General features: G+C 30.9%; 3 protein-coding genes across 3 annotated transcripts; 2 read left to right on the top strand and 1 right to left on the bottom strand.

Annotated features, from left to right (window-relative positions):
* Nucleotides 1–4993: 4993 nt before the first annotated feature.
* LOC145592723 (dof zinc finger protein DOF4.6-like) lies at nt 4994–7490 on the bottom strand. The gene is made up of 2 exons (XM_081649233.1): nt 7255–7490; nt 4994–6798 (listed from the first exon to the last, which is right to left on the bottom strand). Exons 1-2 carry the CDS (start codon nt 7276–7278, stop codon nt 5677–5679), a joined length of 1146 nt encoding a protein of 381 aa, XP_081505359.1. The 5' UTR covers nt 7279–7490; the 3' UTR covers nt 4994–5676.
* Nucleotides 7491–18168: 10678 nt separating this feature from the next.
* On the top strand, nt 18169–19356 carry LOC145606054 (uncharacterized). Its single transcript, XM_081662120.1, has one exon. The coding sequence runs from the start codon at nt 18169–18171 to the stop codon at nt 19354–19356; it is 1188 nt and encodes a 395-aa protein (XP_081518246.1).
* A 64-nt stretch (nt 19357–19420) lies between these two features.
* LOC145592712 (putative WD repeat-containing protein C18H10.05) lies at nt 19421–20717 on the top strand. The gene is made up of 5 exons (XM_081649224.1): nt 19421–19684; nt 19797–19954; nt 20038–20089; nt 20399–20478; nt 20568–20717. Exons 1-5 carry the CDS (start codon nt 19588–19590, stop codon nt 20682–20684), a joined length of 504 nt encoding a protein of 167 aa, XP_081505350.1. The 5' UTR covers nt 19421–19587; the 3' UTR covers nt 20685–20717.
* The last annotated feature ends 205 nt before the right edge of the window (nt 20718–20922 follow it).

The raw sequence follows: 20922 nt of genomic DNA, 5'->3' as shown, positions 1-20922 counted from the left end.
GATCCAAAATAGAAATGATCCTTTCCCATTTTAAATTAAGTAATAAGTTGAGAGTTGCTCATCTTCCTCGATCAACCATGATACATTACTATTAATCGAGTATATACAGATATAAAAAGTGCATTGAATTTTTTTTCCATAAGAGAAGAGCTTCATCTTTTGTCATCTTATTAAAACCTTTGAAATTAGAGAATGAAGAATCTATTAATTTTATTTTATTTATTATACAATAAGATAATCTCACCTTTGTCCCGATTAAGCATGCCACATTTCACTATTTGATGTGAGTATATACTTCTATAATCTATACAAGTATGTCAAATAATAATCTAAACAAGTACGTATGAAAGTTTAACTTCCCCACCATCTCACCATTAAATTAGTCTTTCTTTAGTGTTTAAACTAAAGTTGCTTAAGCTAAGTATGGACATACACACACTTTTAATGCTTTATGGTGATTATTAATTATGTATTTTGGGTTCTCTTTACTACTTGATTTTCCATTTATGTGTTTTATTGATGTAAAAAAAAAAAAAAAAAACAGTATAAACATAAGATTCATACTCCTTTCGTTTTGTATTATTCGCAACATTTTTCTTTTATATCTGTTTCATAATAATTACAACACTTTTTGTTATCTCTCTTATTAATTTTTTTCTCTCTCTACTTTTCTACGAGTATTATTTCTCATACGAACTACTATATATTATATTATTAAAGCCCACAAGTCTACTCTATATTTTTATTAAGATATGTACACTCCTAATCGTGACAATTATTATAAAACGGAGGGAGTATACATTAATTTACTCTATCCGTTTCATACTTCATAGTGATGCTATAAGTTTCTCTATAGGCTAATTCCGTACATCATGTTTTACAAAAATAAAATCTTGTTGTGAATCTTTGGCTCTTAGGTCCCAAAATTATTTCCCCATCTATCATCATAAGATAATTTTTTTCTCATACATCCCTTTCACAGAACCACTACAATCTTTTTTAAGGTCAGAGTAATTCAGGGAGATCAATTTTTCTGGCGGTAATAAAGACAATATATACGTATAAGGTTTTTGATAGGGAAACATTAAAATGAAATTGATTTTAAAATATGCATTTTATTCTTCCCCGGTTAATTAGTAAAATAAAAATCAATAATATAAGTTTTATTCGGTGAAAATCAATTAAAAACTTGTAACCGTTTTAGACCTTGATCTTTTAAACTGTTGACTATTTTGGTATGTTCTACTCTGTCGAAATCTGTTCGGTTCGTGTTGTTTAAATCATACTCCATATTATTGTCAAGTTTGCATCAATAATTATATACGAATCAATTGAGTGTAGGGGGACCTAATTTAATTGATAAAAAGCTAGATATCTCTACAAAATCTTATCGCCCTATCTCCGTAGTTCGAAAGCTGAAAGCATCAGCGTAGACTGTAGAGCATATAAATTAAAGCATAAGGAATCCAACTTCATTGATATGTAAAATCACAGCTTTTTTCTACTTTGATTATTTTGTCTCACTTTATATATCATTACTAATATCTATATTCAGTAATAATCTTTCAATAAATATTATTTTTTTCAATACGTGATTAATTATCAAATATAATCGATCTTCAAATGTAATAATCATATACTTTATCATAAAATATATAAACCCACTTGTTACATATAGTATCATACTTGGTACGAGTATTAATTTTTCACTTAATATAATTAAGTCAAAGTCTTATGTATAGATTAATAGATGATTATGTAAAGTCGTAAAGAGTGTTTGCCCTTTGGCAGTTACAAAGAGTAAAAATTAACAGAAAAGGTGCAATTTAGAAATTAATATAATGTTACAATGAGTTCTAGAACGATTATTGGCATACCACCTTTATCTTACCGTAACTTTTTTTTTTCTTGATTTCGTTTAAACTTAAGTTCAATTATTATACGAGAAATACTTGAGTATTCTTCAATGGAATTAACCTTTTTCCATACTAATTCTCTTCATTGACATCCACACTAAAGTCTATGATCTCTTAATCATTCCCTCAATTGGCTGACTCTCTTAATCATAAGAGCTGATCGATAGAGTTTTAAGTCTTTAACAAGTTCAATTGTTCAAATGTGTGCAATCTTATCCCTTCGAAAGGTCAAGCATCTTTTTTACTATCTATAAAATGTATTCTAAAAGGACTTTATTCCTACCAATTATATGAAGTATTTCCAACTCTATGGGTTATATACAGTTCCCGCTCATTGCTCATTTCTATCAACCTATCGTGGTATCACGTAGCTTCTTCAAAAAAGGAAAAAAGGAGACATATATCGACTTAAAAAGACCTACTTCATCTAGCTACTAGGTAGAGATGTCAAGAATTTCAGGATTCAATTTGGCTTGACAAAAAAAAAAAAAAAAAAACGATTCATATTTTAACCCAACTTTAATATAAATCCAACCCGACCTCAACAAACCCAGCTTAGTATCTGAATTGTCACCTCTAAGTATCAGGTCGGCTTTCAACATTGTGGTGGTTATCATGGTGTATGACAGTATGAGCGGTCATGGGTTCGGAAATGACTATTTTGCCCATCCTAGGAGTTGTTAAATTACTCTCTATTCCCAAGTCCCTGACTACTTCACCCGTCTTTATTTATTTGCCTCATATTCAATTTTGAGTTTCCCCTAAAAATGTGTCCTATATTAACTTGTTCTCTTCACCTAAACAAAGAGACTCGGTTTGATTTTAATAAGGTCTGATCTGAATTTTTTTATTTGGTTTGATTTGATTTAACCACATTTTAATAGTATTAATCTATATAGATAAATACTCATATTATTAAATGGATCTTATTAGAGTCCTCTCATTATGAACTTTTCAAATATATAAATAATTTTCATGATTTTTTGACGCGCAATTAACAATATTTAACAATAAGTAAATGATGATTAAAAGTTTTGATCTGAATGTTTTTTATCTAGTCTAATTTAATATGAATCTATTAAAGAATAAGTAATAAGTATCTTAAACAACTAGTTAAAGAAAACAAGTCCTACATATAACATTTACCACAACTTTAAACTCATAAAGGTGAAATTTTAGAGTAACAACTCTTATAATTACGCTGTAGTGTATATTTTGAATATAGGGCAAATAAAGAGGGACGGAGAGATTAGTTCTTTTTTTTTTTTTTGAATAGATGGAGAGAGTAGTTCTAAATGGTAGACAAATAAATGTTGATTCCCAATACAACAAACCAAAATCAGCCTTCTGGCCTTTCTCTCTATTCTTTTTCTTTAGTACGTACGATTCATAGGACGATAGGAGACTGGGGTGCTAAACTTGAAATGTACGTACTATAAACATTTGTCTCCATTTGATCAAACAGATATTCGACCTTAGGTCACAAAACCTCTAAAAAACAACCATTTTTCAGAAAATAGCTAAACACATTCTATAAAATTGCATGTTGAAGCTGTCTTTTTTACCACAAATATAAAAATTCTTGTTTTCAGATAATATCATATTCATATAATCCTCCATATTTAATTTGTAAACAAAAATTCCTGAAAAATGAAAATGAAATGCAGTGGAAATGACAAGACAAACCCAAGGAGTAAGAAACAAGAAAAAGCAACTCCCTATGAATTCATCATCATCATGAGGTGGGGAACTGCATATCATGTTGCATGCCTCTCTTTCTCTCTCTCTCTCTCTCTCTCTCAACAATTACCCACTTGTTACGCTCAGCATTATCTGGTGGATAACAGCAAACAAATACACACTTTCTACATTAATACCCACAGTATAGTAAGGGACCGCCTTCTCCGCTAACTCGAGTTAGATTGACCTGTATAATGAACCTATCTGATGATCAAATGCTTTTCTTTAATAAAATATACTAGTGACTAATAACTGAGTATATACTAGTATAATAATATTGATTGTATGTTGTATAATTGAAGTAATAATTATATAATTAGGATATAAATAAAAAATTATCACATTAGAAGGTCTAGATCTAGATGGATCCATTAAGTGGGCAAGATTATTCCTTTAGGCACACTACCCTAGGAGAATGTTTGTGGGTCCAGTAAGCACCCCCTTCCCACCTGTTAGACCAAAAAACAGGAGGGTCTTTGTCAGATCTTTCACACAATCTCTAAAATATACAAATATGAAAAAATTTTAAGCCAAAAAAAAAAAATGTTGATATTAATTACTCAAAATCCACACTCAATAGGAATAGTATTATGGGTAGTGGTACTTGTTGAACCAAGGGAGGAAGGAAAATGACTAGTGTTTGGATATAGAAATTTTAGTAGGTGAAACCAGCATTATAAATTTACATTTGTACATATTTGAACTTGTAATTTGATGATAGTGGAGCTAGTACTAATAGTGGTGGTTCGACTATGTAATTAATACTCCGTACCCACTCAGATAGATATAGCGTTCATCACTAAATTATACGGCCTTCTCGGGAAAGATATATCATCCCCAAATCTAAAAATGCACAACAAAATAAGACTTACACTTAATTATATAACTTGAAAGAGAGAAGAGCTGTCTAACATCAAAGACACTAACACTTTATTGGAAAGCCCCATGTGAAGTCATGAGAAATCATACCTGGGATTTTAATTTTACTCTTATTTATTTTGGTTTTTTATGGGCTTTAATTGCTTTATTTAAGCTCCTTTCATTATCATGGACAAAATATGCTTTAATTAATAGCTGCAAAAAATCTCACACTTGACCTTAAAAATGGGGCCTCCTTGTTATTAAACCTCCTAGCATGAACTCATAAAACAAGGGAAAGAGAATACAAATACAATCATATTGTTGAGCACACATGATCTGACCTCCACTTTTATTCATTTATTTTTTTTCTCTTTTTGTTTTTTTAATTTTTTGTTTTTCAAAGAAAAATCATTTTGGAGATCTGTACATGCTTATTTAGATAATCATATATCATCATTAAAAATTTCAAAACAAATCAATAAAAACGGTGAATAAAACAAAAGCATAGAATTTCATCATTAATTATGAGTAATAGTAATTAATTCATTAATTAATTAGTATCAACATACAAACCCTTTGATAAAAAACAAGTACTCTCAATACAAAAACTACCAAATTATAGTAATTAAATACAATGATAATTAAACTATTTTCCTCCATATATAGCAAGCCAACCAATGACAATAAGACACTGATGCAACATCATCTGGAAAAATTCCTCTTCCAATACAAGACAAACACCATAAGCTAAGCTAATTAACTTTGCTTAACATGGTATATGGGCAAAGCCCCTCAAAAATTATGGGCTTTTCCTTTTTTTTTTTTTTGTAAAGCAAAAAACTAATTTTTTTCCCACTTCAAAATCACACAATCATCAGAAATTAATTAACAAGCTAATCAGAAATTAAGAGAAATCATAAACCCATATTGTATCCCTATTATCTGTTAGCTCTTTTTTTTTTTTGGAAAAGAAAAAAAAAAAAAAAAAACCCTCAAAACAAGTCATATCAGATATCACCCCATTAAGAAAATCTAAAAGAACAAAGGAGATGGATCAGATTTAAGAGATTTAAAACAAGAAAATTAAGTAAAAAAAGAGAAAAAGAAAAAGGAAAAAACCATATTAATACTCCATAATTTGTGCAAATATTGAGTAAAGCTACCAAGATCCTCCAGAACCCAACATGCCACTCCAATACCCAGGTGTTGAAACATCTCCTTGTTCACCATTTTGTTGTTCATGATGATTATCACCACTATTATTGTTAGTATTACTATTAGTATTATTATGATCACCACTAGTTGATTGCTTTAAATCTTCAAAAGGAAACAAAAGCCTTCCATTAGCTGTTTGTTGTTGATGATCAGATACTACTTGTTGATGTTGCTGCACTTCTCCTTGTTGTATACTCCCATACCCATCTCCAAGACCTTCTACAAGCGAAAAATTCAAACTCGGCTTGTAATCTTGTAAGGGAAACCCGGATGGATAGACACCGCCACCAACACCGTTGCCATTGGGATGATCCGGAGCCGGGACCGGCATCGGCATGAAAGGGGTTAGCCCCCTAGAGGATGTAAGACCATTCAAAAGCTCCAAAGCTGAAAGATGATGATTAGGAGTAGCACTACTACCATTAGTACCAGTATTAGTATTGGCAGAATTTGGCATTTGGGGTTTTGTAGTTTCAATACTAGGCAATTGCATGAATTCAGAAAGACTTCTGAATTCTTGCTGATTTGGTGGAAACCCCAGGTTTAAATCTTGACCTTGATGATGCAAATTATGAAGCTGTTGATGATGATGATGATGAGGGTGGATCTTGTTATTAGGGTTTTGATGAACAAAATGGTGTGATTGGTGTTGAGCAGCAACCAAATCATGAGAAGATATCTTTTTCGACGACAACGGCGATGAAGATGAGGTTGACGATCTCTTGTTCTTTCTAGAACCACCACCAACAGGAATGTTTCTCAAAGAACCGCCTTCGGTCCAATACCTTCTACAAGTCTTGCAGAAGTACCTTGGTTGAGTAAGGCTGTAATTATTGTAGTAGCAAAATTTGGTGTTGGTTGAATTGCACCTCGGACAATTTACGGCATGATCTTTTTGAGGCCTTACTTTCCTCTCTAAAGAAGTAGAACTTGGTTTTGAATTGTTGTTGTTATTGCTATTGTTGTTAGTGTTACTGATATTGGTGTTTATGTTTGTAATTTGGGCTGTTGCTGAGGATGAGCATGTATTGGGGATCATTTCTTCCATTGGTTTCACTAATATCTCCTATAATAACACACAAAAAATAAAAAGGTGCCAAAGAATTAAAATTAAAGTGAACAAAAAAGAAGGAAAATAAAAGGTAAAGATTGTTTAGCTTCAAGATCCAACAAAGTTAGTCAAAGCAAAAACAAATTAAGATGAAGACAGGTGACATACAACCAAAACAACAAACCCCAACAAAAAAAAGAACTTTTTTTTTTTTTTTTTAAAAACAAAATTCACTTTTGCAGGATTATAGCAGCAGTAGCAGCAGATGATATGATAATAATAACAAATTAATCCTTTTTTCCTAGCCAAAACTCAAAAGATGAAAACTTTATTTATTTCCTTTATATAATTTATACAAGTATAAAATCTCAAACAAATTACTTGTATATTACAAAAGAAAAAAACACAAGAAAAACAAAAAGGTAATAAAGATCTAGTCTTTATTATCTACCAATAAAGTGGAATATATACCTGAGGCCATTGAGCGGTGTCCATGAACAGATGAAGAAGAAGCAGAAGACCCAAAAAAAAAAAAAAAAAAAGTGGTGTTTAAATTAAGATTAAAAGTAGAGGTGAAATTGTTTTTTTTTTTTGAAAAAGGAGAGAAAAAGGAATGTCTGAAATGAGTTAGGTTTCTCTCTCTATGACTAGAAGTTGTTTGTCTGCGTTTGTTTGCTTTTTATGTGATGGATGGATGGATGAGTGTAGTGTGTGTGTGTTTTTGTGTGAGAGAAATTAAAGTGATGAGAGAGAATTGAATTGAAGAAGAGGCAAATAAATACTCCTCTTTTTTTTTTAATTTTTTTTTGGGTGATGGATTAAATTTATTACAAGCCGCACAGCAAGAATATTTGTCTCTGCCAATTTGATTTTGTTTAATTTAATTGTACTTTTTTCTTTCTCATCTTTGTTAAAGACCACATCTCTAATGAATACAAGTTCTTTTAGGAGTTATGAGAGGAATTGAGAAGGGGAGTTGTATCACTAGTATGAGAATTATTAACTCCTTATCTGTTTCATTTTATTCGCAATAGTTTGGTATTTGTCACTGTTCATATACTACCCCATTACATATTATTTGTAACGCTTTGATATAAAGTAGAGAATAAATTGTCTAATCGTTTGACTTTGTTTAGTTATTAATATGTAAGGTAAAAGTACTTTATAGTTAAGAGATGTTTTACGGAGTATTAGATTCATCTCAATATATATTTTCATAATATCAATTTTATAATTCTGAATTATAATTAAAGATATGTATTGTTGACACTATGCATCAACAGATGTGAATGTCAATAAAACTGTTGCAAGTAAAACAAAATGGAGGAAAGTTTTAGTACCAAGGGTCTGTTTTGATTTGATGAACTGGGCTGAATTAAACTAAACTAAGCTGAACTGAACTGAACTGTTTATGAAAAAAGGAAATTAAGAACTGAATTTAAGTCAAAGAGTACAGGTCCTAAGTTAAGTTTAGTATGTGCTCTTATAAATTTTAATCAAATTTATAACTAAGAAGAACAATGTAATGAATTTCTAAAAATTATTTAAGTTCATTAAATAACTTATAAATGTCCTTAGAACAAGGCTTTTAATTTTTTATTTATTTATTTTTTTTAAATGGAGAAATTGAGTGCATATTCAGAAGCCGAGATAGTACAATTTTATGGTTTTCTTCACATGTTTGATTTGGATTTAAAGTGAAGCAAATAACATTGTACAAAGTAGATTATTAGTGAAAATAAAAGTTGATAATAAATAGTACTCTAAAGTATTTGAAAAAAGTGTGTCTAATATTTAGATACATAAAAAGTATTAAGTATTTTAGGGCAGATAGAGTACTTAGAATAACAGAGAGAGTATAAGGATTATATTTTGTAATCCCTCTTCAAATGAGTCTCATGAGATTTGATCCTTAGAATTCATAGACACGAGATGGGAACGATGCCGGTATCCCATCACCTCAACTTATGTACAAGGATTATCTTATGCGATGGTGGGTGGGTGGGTGTGTTTGTGGGATGTTGTGTGTACGTATGTATATTATGTGGTGGTGGGCATTGTTTCTCCATTTTGCTGACCAAAATTAGTCAGAATTAATCAACTCTCTCACACTATCCCACTTTCAAAAAGTTGCTCTCAACTTGAGTTTATTCAATTTAACTTAATGTTTACCGTAATACAGCTCCTCCATTTTTTATTATAAAAACATTCCATGGATGACTTGTAACATTCAATTTTAGAATAAAAGGTACTCCTTAATACTGTAGAATTTGAAACATAGAACATATAACAATTTAAAATATTCTTGCACGATAAAGTAGGGTTTATTTCTTCTTTCTCATTTTTTTTTTAAAATCAGATTACACATTTTTATATTTGTATCCATAAGTACATGCATAATTAGTTGTTCATTACTCCATTCTTGCTCCATTTTGTATCATTTTAACTTTTTTTACACTGTTTCCTAACAAAATTGACCATGTATGTAGTGTATTTACTAATTATAAGAAAATCAAGTTCATTATTAAAAGAAAAAAAAAATAACACTAGATATTTTAAATTAAAATTAAAATATTAATTTTTCAAAAGAACATACAAGTAGTAATTAAATATTTGAATAATATGATCAAAGTGGTGTGTTGACAAATGTTACAAACTAAAATTAAGCAACTTATAACAAATGGTGGACGTATAAATGTACTCAACATTTTTATATTCTTCATTATAGTGCAATTTATAATTTATATAAGTATACAATAATACAAAAATCTATGAAGTAATTAAAATGACATGGGTTAACTAAGAATTGTACCTAAAAGGTAAAAAATGTACTTCCTCTGATTTTTTTTTTATTTTTTTTTTATATTGTATATATATATATAGTTGCAACACTTCACTTTTCACGTCTGCCGATATAGGTTTTCAATCATTAATATCTTTAATTCCAACATGTAAAAATTATAAACATTTTATATTAAAATTGTATAAGTCGAAACGAATCTAACAAGATTTCACATGACTATATTTTTACTTAAGTATAAACCATCAAAGCTAGTCAAACTAGAATACATGAATAGTGTAAAAGTCAAATTGTTGCACCTATTAAAAAACGGAGAAAGTATAAATGTAGTAAGCCATGTGAAATACTACAGACTTGTTCTCTTCACCTGAAACAAGTAGATCTGGTCTGAATTTTTTAAGGTCTGATATGAATTTTTCTATTCTAATTTGATTTAACAATTTGACTAAACTTTGACCGCATTTTAATAATAATCTATAAAGAAAAACTTTATCAAAATGAATCTTGTTAGATTCGTCTCATTATGAACTTTTTAAATATGTAATTTTTATAAAAAAAATTAATACGCAATTAACGATATTTAGCAATAAGTAAATGATAATTAAAAGTTCTGATCTGAATCTTTGTGATCTGATGTGAATTTATTAAAGAATAAGTAATAAGTATCTTAAATAAGTTGAAGAGAACAATGTAGATTTTATGCCACTAATGGAGAGAATGAGAGATATATCAATATGGGCATGTTCTCATTGACTGAACTTAGCTGAACTGAACTGAACTGAGCTGAACTGAACTGAACTGAAATGAATATTTTATAAGAGAAGGAAATTAGGAGCTAAACTGAACTGAACTGAATTTCAACGTATGAGAACAGATCCTAAATTTGTTGCATCACCTAAATGTTACTTTTGTACAAGATTTTAATTAGTTGTATAATCATTGTAACAAACTAACAATGCGGCCACTCCTTATTGAACTTCAACCACTCAAACCACGAATGTAAGCCTTAAAACTTTTAAATGGAGCAAGGTTGAGTAGGATAAAGCTCAACTATGATCTGCATTAATAATACAATAATATAAATTATTTTATACGGAGTAAATTAAAGGAGTATACTGAATTAACTAATTGTTTTTGGTTATATTGATTTGTTATGAAAAAAATGCTTGCAGCTAACACAAATCATTATTAAAAGAAATTGTACTATGTACATTTTAGCTATACATACAATGATACAACAGATATCCCATAGTGCAATTATTGTCACAATATAATGTTTTATTTGATTCAACTCATGATCATTCAAGTTTCTTTTGTAAGTATTATACTTTTTCTGTTTTTTTAGTTGCTACACTTTTATTTTCATGGTCTCCTACACAATCTTTTAAGAGAGGAGAAATAGAGAGAAAAAAATAAGATGAACACATGTGGGTAGGAAAGAGATAGAGAGAAAAGAATGTCAAAAATGAAATGTGTTGCAACTAATTAAAAATTGGAAAATTTGCAAATTGCAGCCATTTAAAGTTCGTATTTTGCAAATTGCATGCAGCCATTTAAAAAAAATTTGCAAATTGCAGCCAAAAAGTTCATATAAATTGTAAATTGCAGCCCGATTCAACTTTTTCATCGGTTTACAAGTTGTAAAATCTTCGGTTAAGGTTTTAGGGGCCATTTTAGTTCTTAGGGGTCCGAATAGAGCTCGGAATCAGCAAAAAAAATAACGCAAGTATCTTGTTTTGCGCAACAAAAATGTATCGATTTGTGGGAAACTGTAAATATGAGACACTTATGTTATTTTTTTTGCTAATTTCGAGCTCAATTTGGGTCCCTAAGGGCTAAAATGACCCCTAAAACCTTAACCAAAGATTTTTCATCATGTAAACCGATGAAAAAATTGAATCAGGCTGCAATTTATAAGAACTTTTGGGCTGCAATTTGAAAAAAAAAAAAATGGCTGTAATTTGCAAAATATGAACTTTAAATAGCTGCAATTTGCAAATTTTCCTTAAAAATTTCCAACATAGAAAAATGTAGCAACTAAAAAGAAATAAAGGAAACATGTCTTTTTTTATCAAAGAATAATTTTAACTTAACAAAAAAGGTAAAATACAATAAATTCAACGCAGGATAAGTATCATAGGACAATAGAGGACAAAAACATAAATGTGTCACTCTTTTCACTTCTTAAATGCAATACCAACTTGAATTGTACAAAAAAACCATCCATTAAAATTCATTCTCTAGGCAGCAAAATCCATATTATACGTAAAATAAAACAAGAGAAATAAGTACGAGTAGTAAATTAATAAAGTTAATTTGACCAAGCAGAAACCGTGGCCTTGAAGACAAGACCATAAATTCATAATTTGTCCTTGTTCTCTTTTTATCTCTTCTTTTGTACGTTTCTTAAACGATTGAGAAAATATTGAAATGGTCCCTTTCCCTTAGCTTTGAAAAATATTGCAGCATATATTATATCTTATGTTGTGATGTTTATGATTGAACACATATATAAATATGAGTAGATCGATCATGTGAAATCATCAAGTAAAGAGTAACAATTATCTTATGATAGTTAGACCTTGGCAAAGTAAGTCACTAGTAATTGACACCTTGATTAACACAGCCCAGCAAACTATGTGTTCCATTACTTATGAATTATGATGATATGCTTGGATTCATCTATTGTAATACACGCCTCTTTTGATTATTACTTCTTTCCAACATTATAGCCATTTTATTTCAAACTCGTTTTTCTTTGATGGTTCGTCATGGAGCATGTGTGCGTGGCGTAAAAATGTATGTATTTTAGTAGTTATTTGATGTTATACTCACTTTGCCGTTAGTTTGAGTTTGTTTCATCTCATCATTTGAGTTACTTCAATAAGAATTGAATTGGATAAATTTGTTTTTGTACTCTGTATATGGGGTAGTGGTGAATAAATTAGAGAAGAATTTTATGAGGTGCATGGAACAACTTTAAGAATTCATAAAAAAATAAAGAAACAAAGGGGTAGCTATTAATTATGTTAGTGATTTTATGTCGGTTGTTTGAGGTTAATTATATATGTTGAATTAATTTTTCGTCAAACTACATGCATAAAAGGGTTTATGTAAACCTTTGTGAAACACTAAATGAAAATTTAATGTTAACACAACGATGACTTAATATTATTTGCCGTTCACTACATAAAATTTTGATAAATCTGCAGAGTAATAAGGGTTTGTTTATCCCAAGTCCCAACCCATTTTATCTTACTGTAAACAAAATGATGAGATCAAAATAAACTAACATAATTAAGTCCAAACAAAATAATTCAGTTTGACACACTCGCATATAAATTTTATTATAATGATTATAAATATCGATAATATAAGTTCTTACTATAACATATCTAATTCACGCAAATAAATCGAACCAAAGAAGCCTAATATCCTAGAGAATTTTTAATGTATATGTTGATAATCTTAAACAACAAATAAAATATGTACCCACTCTCGTTGTATATACAAGAAGATTTGAAGTATGACTTGTCACTAGCTAGCATGGGCGAAATAATTAATCAAAATCAACACACATAATTTTCTTCTATTGCATACTAATTAACATAATTATTAACTAAACTATATTATCTCTAGACAGTTCACACTTCAATTCACATGTAATAATAAGTGGGAAGATATCTTAGTTAGTGGTGTATCTTTGTTGTGAAGGTACAGTTAGAAAAGAATATCAAAAAATTGAAGAAATAATACTAAGGACTATTTTAGATGGTTACATTCATAGCAACCTGTCAAGATCAAAGTAATTAACTAGACAATGAGGTTAGCTTTTTTGGAACATAAAAGATTTTTCTTTTTGACTGAAAAAATAGTTTGTCTATTATGTTACATGTTCATGTTCAATTTCTATTCAACTTTTGCGTAAATAGGAAATAAAATAACTACAAAACTATAATATATAAAAACTTTATTAAATGCTTTTTGTATACATCTTGACTCTTGTCCTTGCTTTCAGAAGCAGTTGTTTACGTCTTCATAATTCTTCTACCTTTAATGTTTTGTTGAAACACTAGAATTGAAATTCAACTCAAATCTTTCCTAGTATGGAGTACTTACTTGAGAGGTAGTCGTTTTATGGATACGATTACTTCAATTTTTTTGCATCATTCAAACTGTGAAACTAGATTTTCCATTTGAGGGGAGGGGGGTGTAAATGCTTGAACTATTTATGTTCTATGTAAAGAGAATGTTTATGGACGAACTGTGTCGAATATGAGATTGAGCCACACCCATCATGAGGAGGAAGTGTCCACTTCACACAAAAGATGGTTTCACCAGCTTAAAATATAGTACATTCTTTGTATCATCGTATGGGAATAAGGGGAGCCACTCGATAGCCTAATAAATTAATAAAGAGAACACGCATCTAATCTCTTCTTTATCAATGTTTATAATAATCACAGTGCATAAGCTTTAAGTTGAGTTTTGAATTTTCAAATTAAATGTGTAAGTGTTAAGAGTCTTGAATTTTCAAGACTCCACTTTAAATTTTGTTAATACCAATCTTCATAAATGCATAAAATAAATAAATAAATATAGTCTTGTATTAAGACCATAAAATCAGAAATTGATGATGTCACATACCTTGAGTTTTAAGACATGTGGCTAATCTTGCTCTTAAAGAAAAAATATAATATAAAATCAGTATAAATTTTTAGTTATTAATGAATATTACAAGATTCTTACAGGGGTATTTTTTTTTCCTTGTATCAATAAATTAAAATTCATATTCAATGATGTACTTAGTATTTTGATTTCATAAAAGAAAATGAGGCAATAAAACGGAATGCAAAAATTACAAGAAAGAAACCCTTTCTGAATATTTTAGGAAGTTTTTAATTGATACTACAAAGTATTCTTGTTAGATCGATTGCATGTCAAATCTAGACGCTACTTTCTTCAACGGAGTACTGTTCTCTGACTTTTGCCTAATTTACAAGATATGAAGTACGTAGTAATACGTTAACATTGAAATGAAACAATTTGCACTGTTTATTCATTGTAGGTTATAACACATAATAATTGCATATAAATCACGGGTTAAACAAAAACAGTTTCCTTACTAAAGTGTTTAGGCAAATCTCAATAAAGGTATATGAGAATTTGCTAGGTTTGAGGGGTAATGACAATCATTCTACCAATAACATATGAAATAACTAAGAACGATAATAAATCAATAAGTAATCAATAAGTAAGCAGTAAATATTCAATTATATAAAGAAGATGAGTTTAGAGGTACAATACTGAGTAAGGATAGGCCTCCTTGTTTAGTAGGGACGCACTTCCGTAGATAAAAGTAGAGCAAATTGTTTATATTTATGTATATGCGAACGTACATGCCTGTTAAAATGTCTAATTCTTCTTATTTATATCTAGGGATCTCTAGGGTTTACAAATATATTCAGAATATCTTTGAAATGCATAAGATCTTCTTGATTTATCTTGTTTCCTGCTCTGTAGGTGTATCTTTGGCAAATGGCAAGTATCTCCTTGATTGATATGCTTGATGCTGCTTTCCTTATTTATTTCAATCAAGCCATTTTGTATATTCTTGCTGACTTATTGGCCTTGAATTGGTGCCCTAGATATAATGGGTCGTGTGATAATACGGGCCCAACATAAAGCAAGTTGTGCGCAAGTATGAGCACAAAACTTATCAAGTATGAGAAAATGTTGGTGATGTTAACTTTTAAAATTATTGTAATTCTTGTCATTAAGGTACATTTCATCTCAATGAGTTGTTTGGCTAGAGTTCTTTGTTAATTGAGACAACTTTCACTAACAAAGACAAATTTTCTTATACTACGATATGATTTGAATTTGTTAACCCATGAAATGACCATAAATGCTACGTTTAGCCTAGACTTATTATTCCTTAGATTTTAGCCTAGACTTATTATTCCTTAGATTTTGAACTACAGTATCTTAGATTGTTAACCTAACTCAACTTGTAATACGATGTATGTTTTATTCGTAAGATAGTAAAACTTTTCTTTTATTGCCAATAAACATAGCTAACATATGATTAATAAAAACACATAAATTTATGTGTATAAGTGATTAAGAGTCTGTTCTCATTGACTGAACTCAGCTGAACTGAACTAAACTGAACTAAATTGAACTAAATTGAGCTGAACTAAACTGAACTGAGCTGAACTGAACTGAACTGAATATTTTATAAGAGAAGGAAATTAGGAGCTGAACTGAATTGAACTGAATTTCAACGTAAGAGAACATGCCCTAAGTGTACTAGGTCTTGCTACTCGAATTGATTTTTCACATTTTTACGACATTGACACATATTAAAAATTATTTAAAATAATTAGCACATAAATATATATATATAAATAAATTATTTAAAAAAATTCAAATAAACCGCGCATCGCACGGAGTTCATCTAGTATTTCTATAAAGGTTACTCCATAAGAATTAAATATATATATATATATATATATATATATATATATATATATATATATATATATATATATATATATATATATATATATATATATATATATATGTGTGTGTGTGTGTGTGTGTGTGTGTGTGTGTGAGTAATTGAGTAGTATACCGACCTCGAACGTGTAATGGTAGTACATGTGAATAACACGGATGAAGAAAAGATGGAAAAGGGAATATATTCGCGGGGGAAGAAAATGTAACAAAAGAGAATAAAGAGTGTTTGACAAAATACTTGAAAAAAAACATGTAAATTAAATTAAGCAAAGTAATTGAGTCCGGTGGAAGAGGGCGGCCTTCACTATTTAGTGGGCTTCCGACGGTGAGTGGGTCCCTCCTTTTACTCTACTGCGCATGCGGACTATTTGCTGCGGCTACGTACCATTATATTCTACGGACTACATTTTTTTTCATTTTTGAAATAACTCTTGCCCCCGATATCTATTAGAGGTAATCATGGGTCAAGTCCGATTAGACTTTAGCCAAATAAAAAAGAGTAAGGTTTGGGTTAGGCTTAATTTTTACTTGTTTAAAATCCAAATTTAATTCAATGCTTGCAAAATCCGGTCAAATTTAAGGCGTGTCAACTGTAATCAAGCCTAAATTCTATTGATTTGCCCCATTGAAGGAGTTTAGGTTTATAAATTTTGACCACTAATTTTAGTTACTTATAAGAAATCATACATTTTTTTTTTCCGTAATTTGCCAAAGAATTGAACAACAAAACTAGTATTTTATTGCTTAAAAAAAAACTAGTATTTTATTAGATTTGTTATTACAATGTATGTGCATGGTTTTGGCCATGCCTAGTTCGCCCTTTAGAAAGTTTTGACATTGCACAAGAGATATCAAGTGGACTCAGTTTTGGGTCATGCCTAAAGATGGCACCGAAAAAGCACGACATAGGCATATATTAGTGGTGACACGATACTGTGCATGTTGAGCCACCTTTATTTAAGAGAAGCACAATAACACACGTTAAATTAATGAAACGTGTGGCTTAGGCACACAAGCACAACCTGGCCTGACATGATGACATGTGGGCTAGGACTGACTTTTTGATAATTTTAACCTATTCCGACATCGTACATATCACGTAGACAAGTACTATTTAACTAAAGCACATTCATTAAGCACGAGGCATGACCCACATCCATCTTCAATTACGCCCAAGGTTTTTTTTTTTTTTTTTTTTTTTTTTTTTTTTTTTTTTGAAAAAATACATTCAATCAACTTGTGCTTGCGAAAGTTTCTAAAATGCTGTAATCTTCGATTAAAGTTCACAATATTTTAATTTTTATTTTTTTTTTTTTTTTTTTTTTTTTTTTTTTTTTTTGGGGTGGGGTGGGAAAAAAAATTCCTTAAAACTATCCTATGGCTTTATTTAGTTAGTTTTTCTAGAAAATATGAGATGTTCTATCTACCTCATTGCAAGAACAAAATTAAAAAAACACAGGCTAATTGGGCAAAAATAAATCAAGGCAACCGTTACAGAAAACCAACGTCCAAACTGGAGGAATATCAATTATAGTCATTCACATATTATTGTCCCAAGGTTTTTACATTTTTTTTTCTTAATCCTAATTTGTTGAATTGCTATTTGAAAATAGTTTGAACATTGCTTAATCCACATCAAATAGGTGAACCAAGAATCGGGTTAATAAAATTTACATAAGAAATTGTTGGTGAGCAAATCAGCAAATACCTTGGCCTTTTTAAATTTTTCCAGGCGTTGATCAAATTGCATCTTTAAGGCAACTTTGTGCATGTTGGTTTTACTGCATTATATCAAACATACATGATATGAACTGGTAGTTCTTGATCATGTTTCAGAAGTTTAACGATTCGTATCTGCACAAGTTATGTTGTAGTCCACATAAAAAGGCAGACATCGTACAAATTTGAGGTGGTTTACATTTCATGTTCTCATGATGTGCTACATTGATTGGTAGCGTGGTTATTTCTAAGTTAGAAGGCTGATCAATGTCAATGTGATATATTTTGACGTTGAATTCGTGTAGTCGGAAGGAGTAGAATTAACAGATATTGTAAAGGAAATTATGGTAAATGCATGTGTAGAACATGATGATTTTTTTGATGCCCTTGAAGAGATTTCTTCAGAATCTAGTTGTGTTAGTGGATCAGATTGTTCTGAGAGCTGTGCTTCTGAAATTCACCAAGCTAGTAATAATTCATTTAGTAGTCTGCACTATGATTTTTGGAGTGGAAACCCCAAAAGTATTGATGAACGGCGTAATGATTTTATAAGAAAAACGGGTTTTGTTTTAGATCGGTGCCAAACTGCAAGAGAAGGGCCTGATGATACTTGTGTGATCACAGTGAATACTGATAGGATGGCAGAAACTAACAAGCATGACAAAGGGAGGAGTTTGGCTTGTCGGAATCATGAAGCAGTAAATGAAGAAGATCAGGATGTGTTGTGCAGAATTCGGTGCTTGGAAGATGGGAGAGAGTTTGAATTAGAGGAGACAGATGATGAAGGAATGCCTAGGAAACTTCATGAAGTTGGTTCGAGTTCTTGTTATACAACTGATGAGTTTCAGGAGACATATGGATCATCTAATCTTGTTGAAGACTTCATGACAGCAGAATCATCAAAAGGGTGTAATAAGATGTTTAAGAGGAAATTGCAGTGTAAGGAAGGCTGTTTGAAGAGATTTAGCTTCAAAGCTGCAAATATGTTCAACAAAGATAAGGAAAAGAATGAGGTATTTCACAACCGCGAACTCTTTGGGTCTAGAAGCCAGAGAATTCATGTTCATTCTCACAAAAAGTGGTCAAAGGAGTTGTCTTCCATGTATCATATGCAAGAATTTTCTGCTCACAAGGGCCCAATACTGTGTATGAAGTTCAGTCTTGACGGCCAATATCTTGCTACTGGTGGGGAAGACGGAGCTTTGAATGTATGGAAGATAGTTGAAGAGGGATGGATGACTGTTTCTGACCATTTGAACTTCAGTGTTGCATCTGCAGGTTTGAATTTTTCTGTAAATGGTATTCCAAAATTAGCTTGCTTTATGAAGTGTAAAGAGGAAGGGAATGTGAAGAATAAGCTGAAGAAATGTGCAGACTCAGCTAGCAATGGTATTATGGTCCCTCGCAAAGTGTTTTGTATTTTAGAGAAGCCTTGGCATGAGTTCCGCGGACATGAGGGTGAGATCCCGGATATTTCATGGTCTAAGAATGGGGTTAGTATGTTAGTAATTCAGAAAATTCATGTTATATAGAGTTATGATTGCTTACAATCTACTAGGCTAGTGATCATTGAGGAGAAGGGACGGGAAGGGTGGAGTGAGCTTGCGTTTTCTTCCCAATCTTTCCAATATCCCCTCTTTTTTGTTCTCATCCCTCTGCCTTTAAATCCGCTCTTTAAAACTCTAATTGTTCGCAATAATTAACTGCAGTGTTGCTATGAATAATCTGTGTGTGGATCTCTATGAATTCCTTGTTTACCTTCAATGCAGCATTTGCTGTCATCCTCGGTTGATAAGACAGTGCGCCTATGGAAAGTGGGATATAGCCGATGTTTAAAAGTTTTTCATCACAATGACTTTGGTAATATGAAGTTCATGTTTCTGCTAGCCGCGATTTTTTCTTATCATAAACTAAAAGTTTTTCTCCGTCATTGTCTTGACATAACATTTTGACCGTCATTTTATTGATGTAGTAACTTGTGCACAGTTCAATCCCGCAAATAATAATTACTTCATCAGCGGTTCCATAGACGGAAAAGTCCGTATCTGGGATGTCCTAAGATGTCAAGTGGTTGACTGGATTGATATGAAGGAAATCGTCACTGCTGTTTGCTATCGTCCTGATGGAAAGGTCATACATAGCAGCTAGCTTCTATCTTAGCCCTCTTTCTAAATTATATTGGAATTTTTATGAGATTTTTTGCCAAATTACAGGGTGGTATTGTTGGATCAATGGTGGGAAACTGCTTGTTTTTTGAAATCGCAGGTTATGATTCTTACACCTGTGCTAAGTTGTCTGATGCTAAATTTCATCAGAATTGGCAATTAGCATGAAACTTCATATAAGCTTGTTTTTAGATAAAACAGACATTTTATGTCCTCTTTTTATACACTTTAGCATAATTTTCATGCTTGTTTGAGTACTTTACCTAGTGTGTGTCTACATTCTACAAGATTGGTTTGTTTGGTTATTATGTTTTTGCTAGTAATTCACTCTTCATTCCTTCCATTCTATTTGATTTTAATTTGTAAGCTGGAATTCAGAAAATTGCTGATACAAAATTGCATGTACCAGATGATATTATGCATCGAGCATCTGTTATGTACTTGCAAGACAAGAAGAAGATAACTTGCAAGAGGATAACTGGTTTCCAGGTTTCATTTTTCTTTCCGCATATGTTTCTTTTATTTCTTTCTGCATTTATTTTTGAATTTCATGTTGAATTTGTCTTTTCTTATCACAGTTCTCTCCAACTGACCCAAGCGAAGTAGTAGTCAGTTCGAATGACTCTCTAGTCCGAATTCTCAGGGGAGCTGATATCATCTGTAAGCTTAGAGGTAACTCTGATTTCATACAGTAGTTCATTTGACAGCTATTACGTAAATAATTGCTGAGCAATAGACTTTCTCTTAGATGTATCAATTTTGTTCTTTTTAGGTTGTGTTCCACTAATTGATCGAAGAAGCAAAGTATTTGCATCTTTCACTGCAGATGGGAAACATGTTATCTCAGCAACTGATGACTCAAATGCTTATATCTGGAATCACATTAGCGATGAGAGAACTACAAACAGCAAACCCAAAAACATTTGGTCTTCT

The sequence above is a fragment of the Chenopodium album genome, chromosome 2 (assembly GCF_948465745.1).
Source record: "Chenopodium album chromosome 2, dcCheAlbu1.1, whole genome shotgun sequence".
In the NCBI taxonomy this organism is placed as follows: Eukaryota; Viridiplantae; Streptophyta; class Magnoliopsida; order Caryophyllales; family Amaranthaceae; genus Chenopodium; species Chenopodium album.
Note: the sequence above shows the minus strand (reverse complement) of the source record. Positions and strands in the feature narration are given on the sequence as shown.

What these genes read in the sequence shown, in the direction of transcription:
- LOC145592723 (XM_081649233.1), bottom strand. Translation starts at nt 7,278, where the DNA reads ATGGACACCGCTCAATGGCCTCAG. An exon ending in ACACCGCTCAATGGCCTCAG is followed by an intron (nt 6,799 to 7,254) that starts GTATATATTCCA and finishes GTGTTATTATAG; the next exon opens with GAGATATTAGTGAAACCAAT.
- LOC145606054 (XM_081662120.1), top strand. Translation starts at nt 18,169, where the DNA reads ATGGTAAATGCATGTGTAGAACATGATGATTTTTTTGATGCCCTTGAA.
- LOC145592712 (XM_081649224.1), top strand. Translation starts at nt 19,588, where the DNA reads ATGCAGCATTTGCTGTCATCCTCGGTTGATAAGACAGTGCGCCTATGG. An exon ending in CTTGTTTTTTGAAATCGCAG is followed by an intron (nt 20,090 to 20,398) that starts GTTATGATTCTT and finishes TGCATGTACCAG; the next exon opens with ATGATATTATGCATCGAGCA. An exon ending in AGAGGATAACTGGTTTCCAG is followed by an intron (nt 20,479 to 20,567) that starts GTTTCATTTTTC and finishes TTCTTATCACAG; the next exon opens with TTCTCTCCAACTGACCCAAG.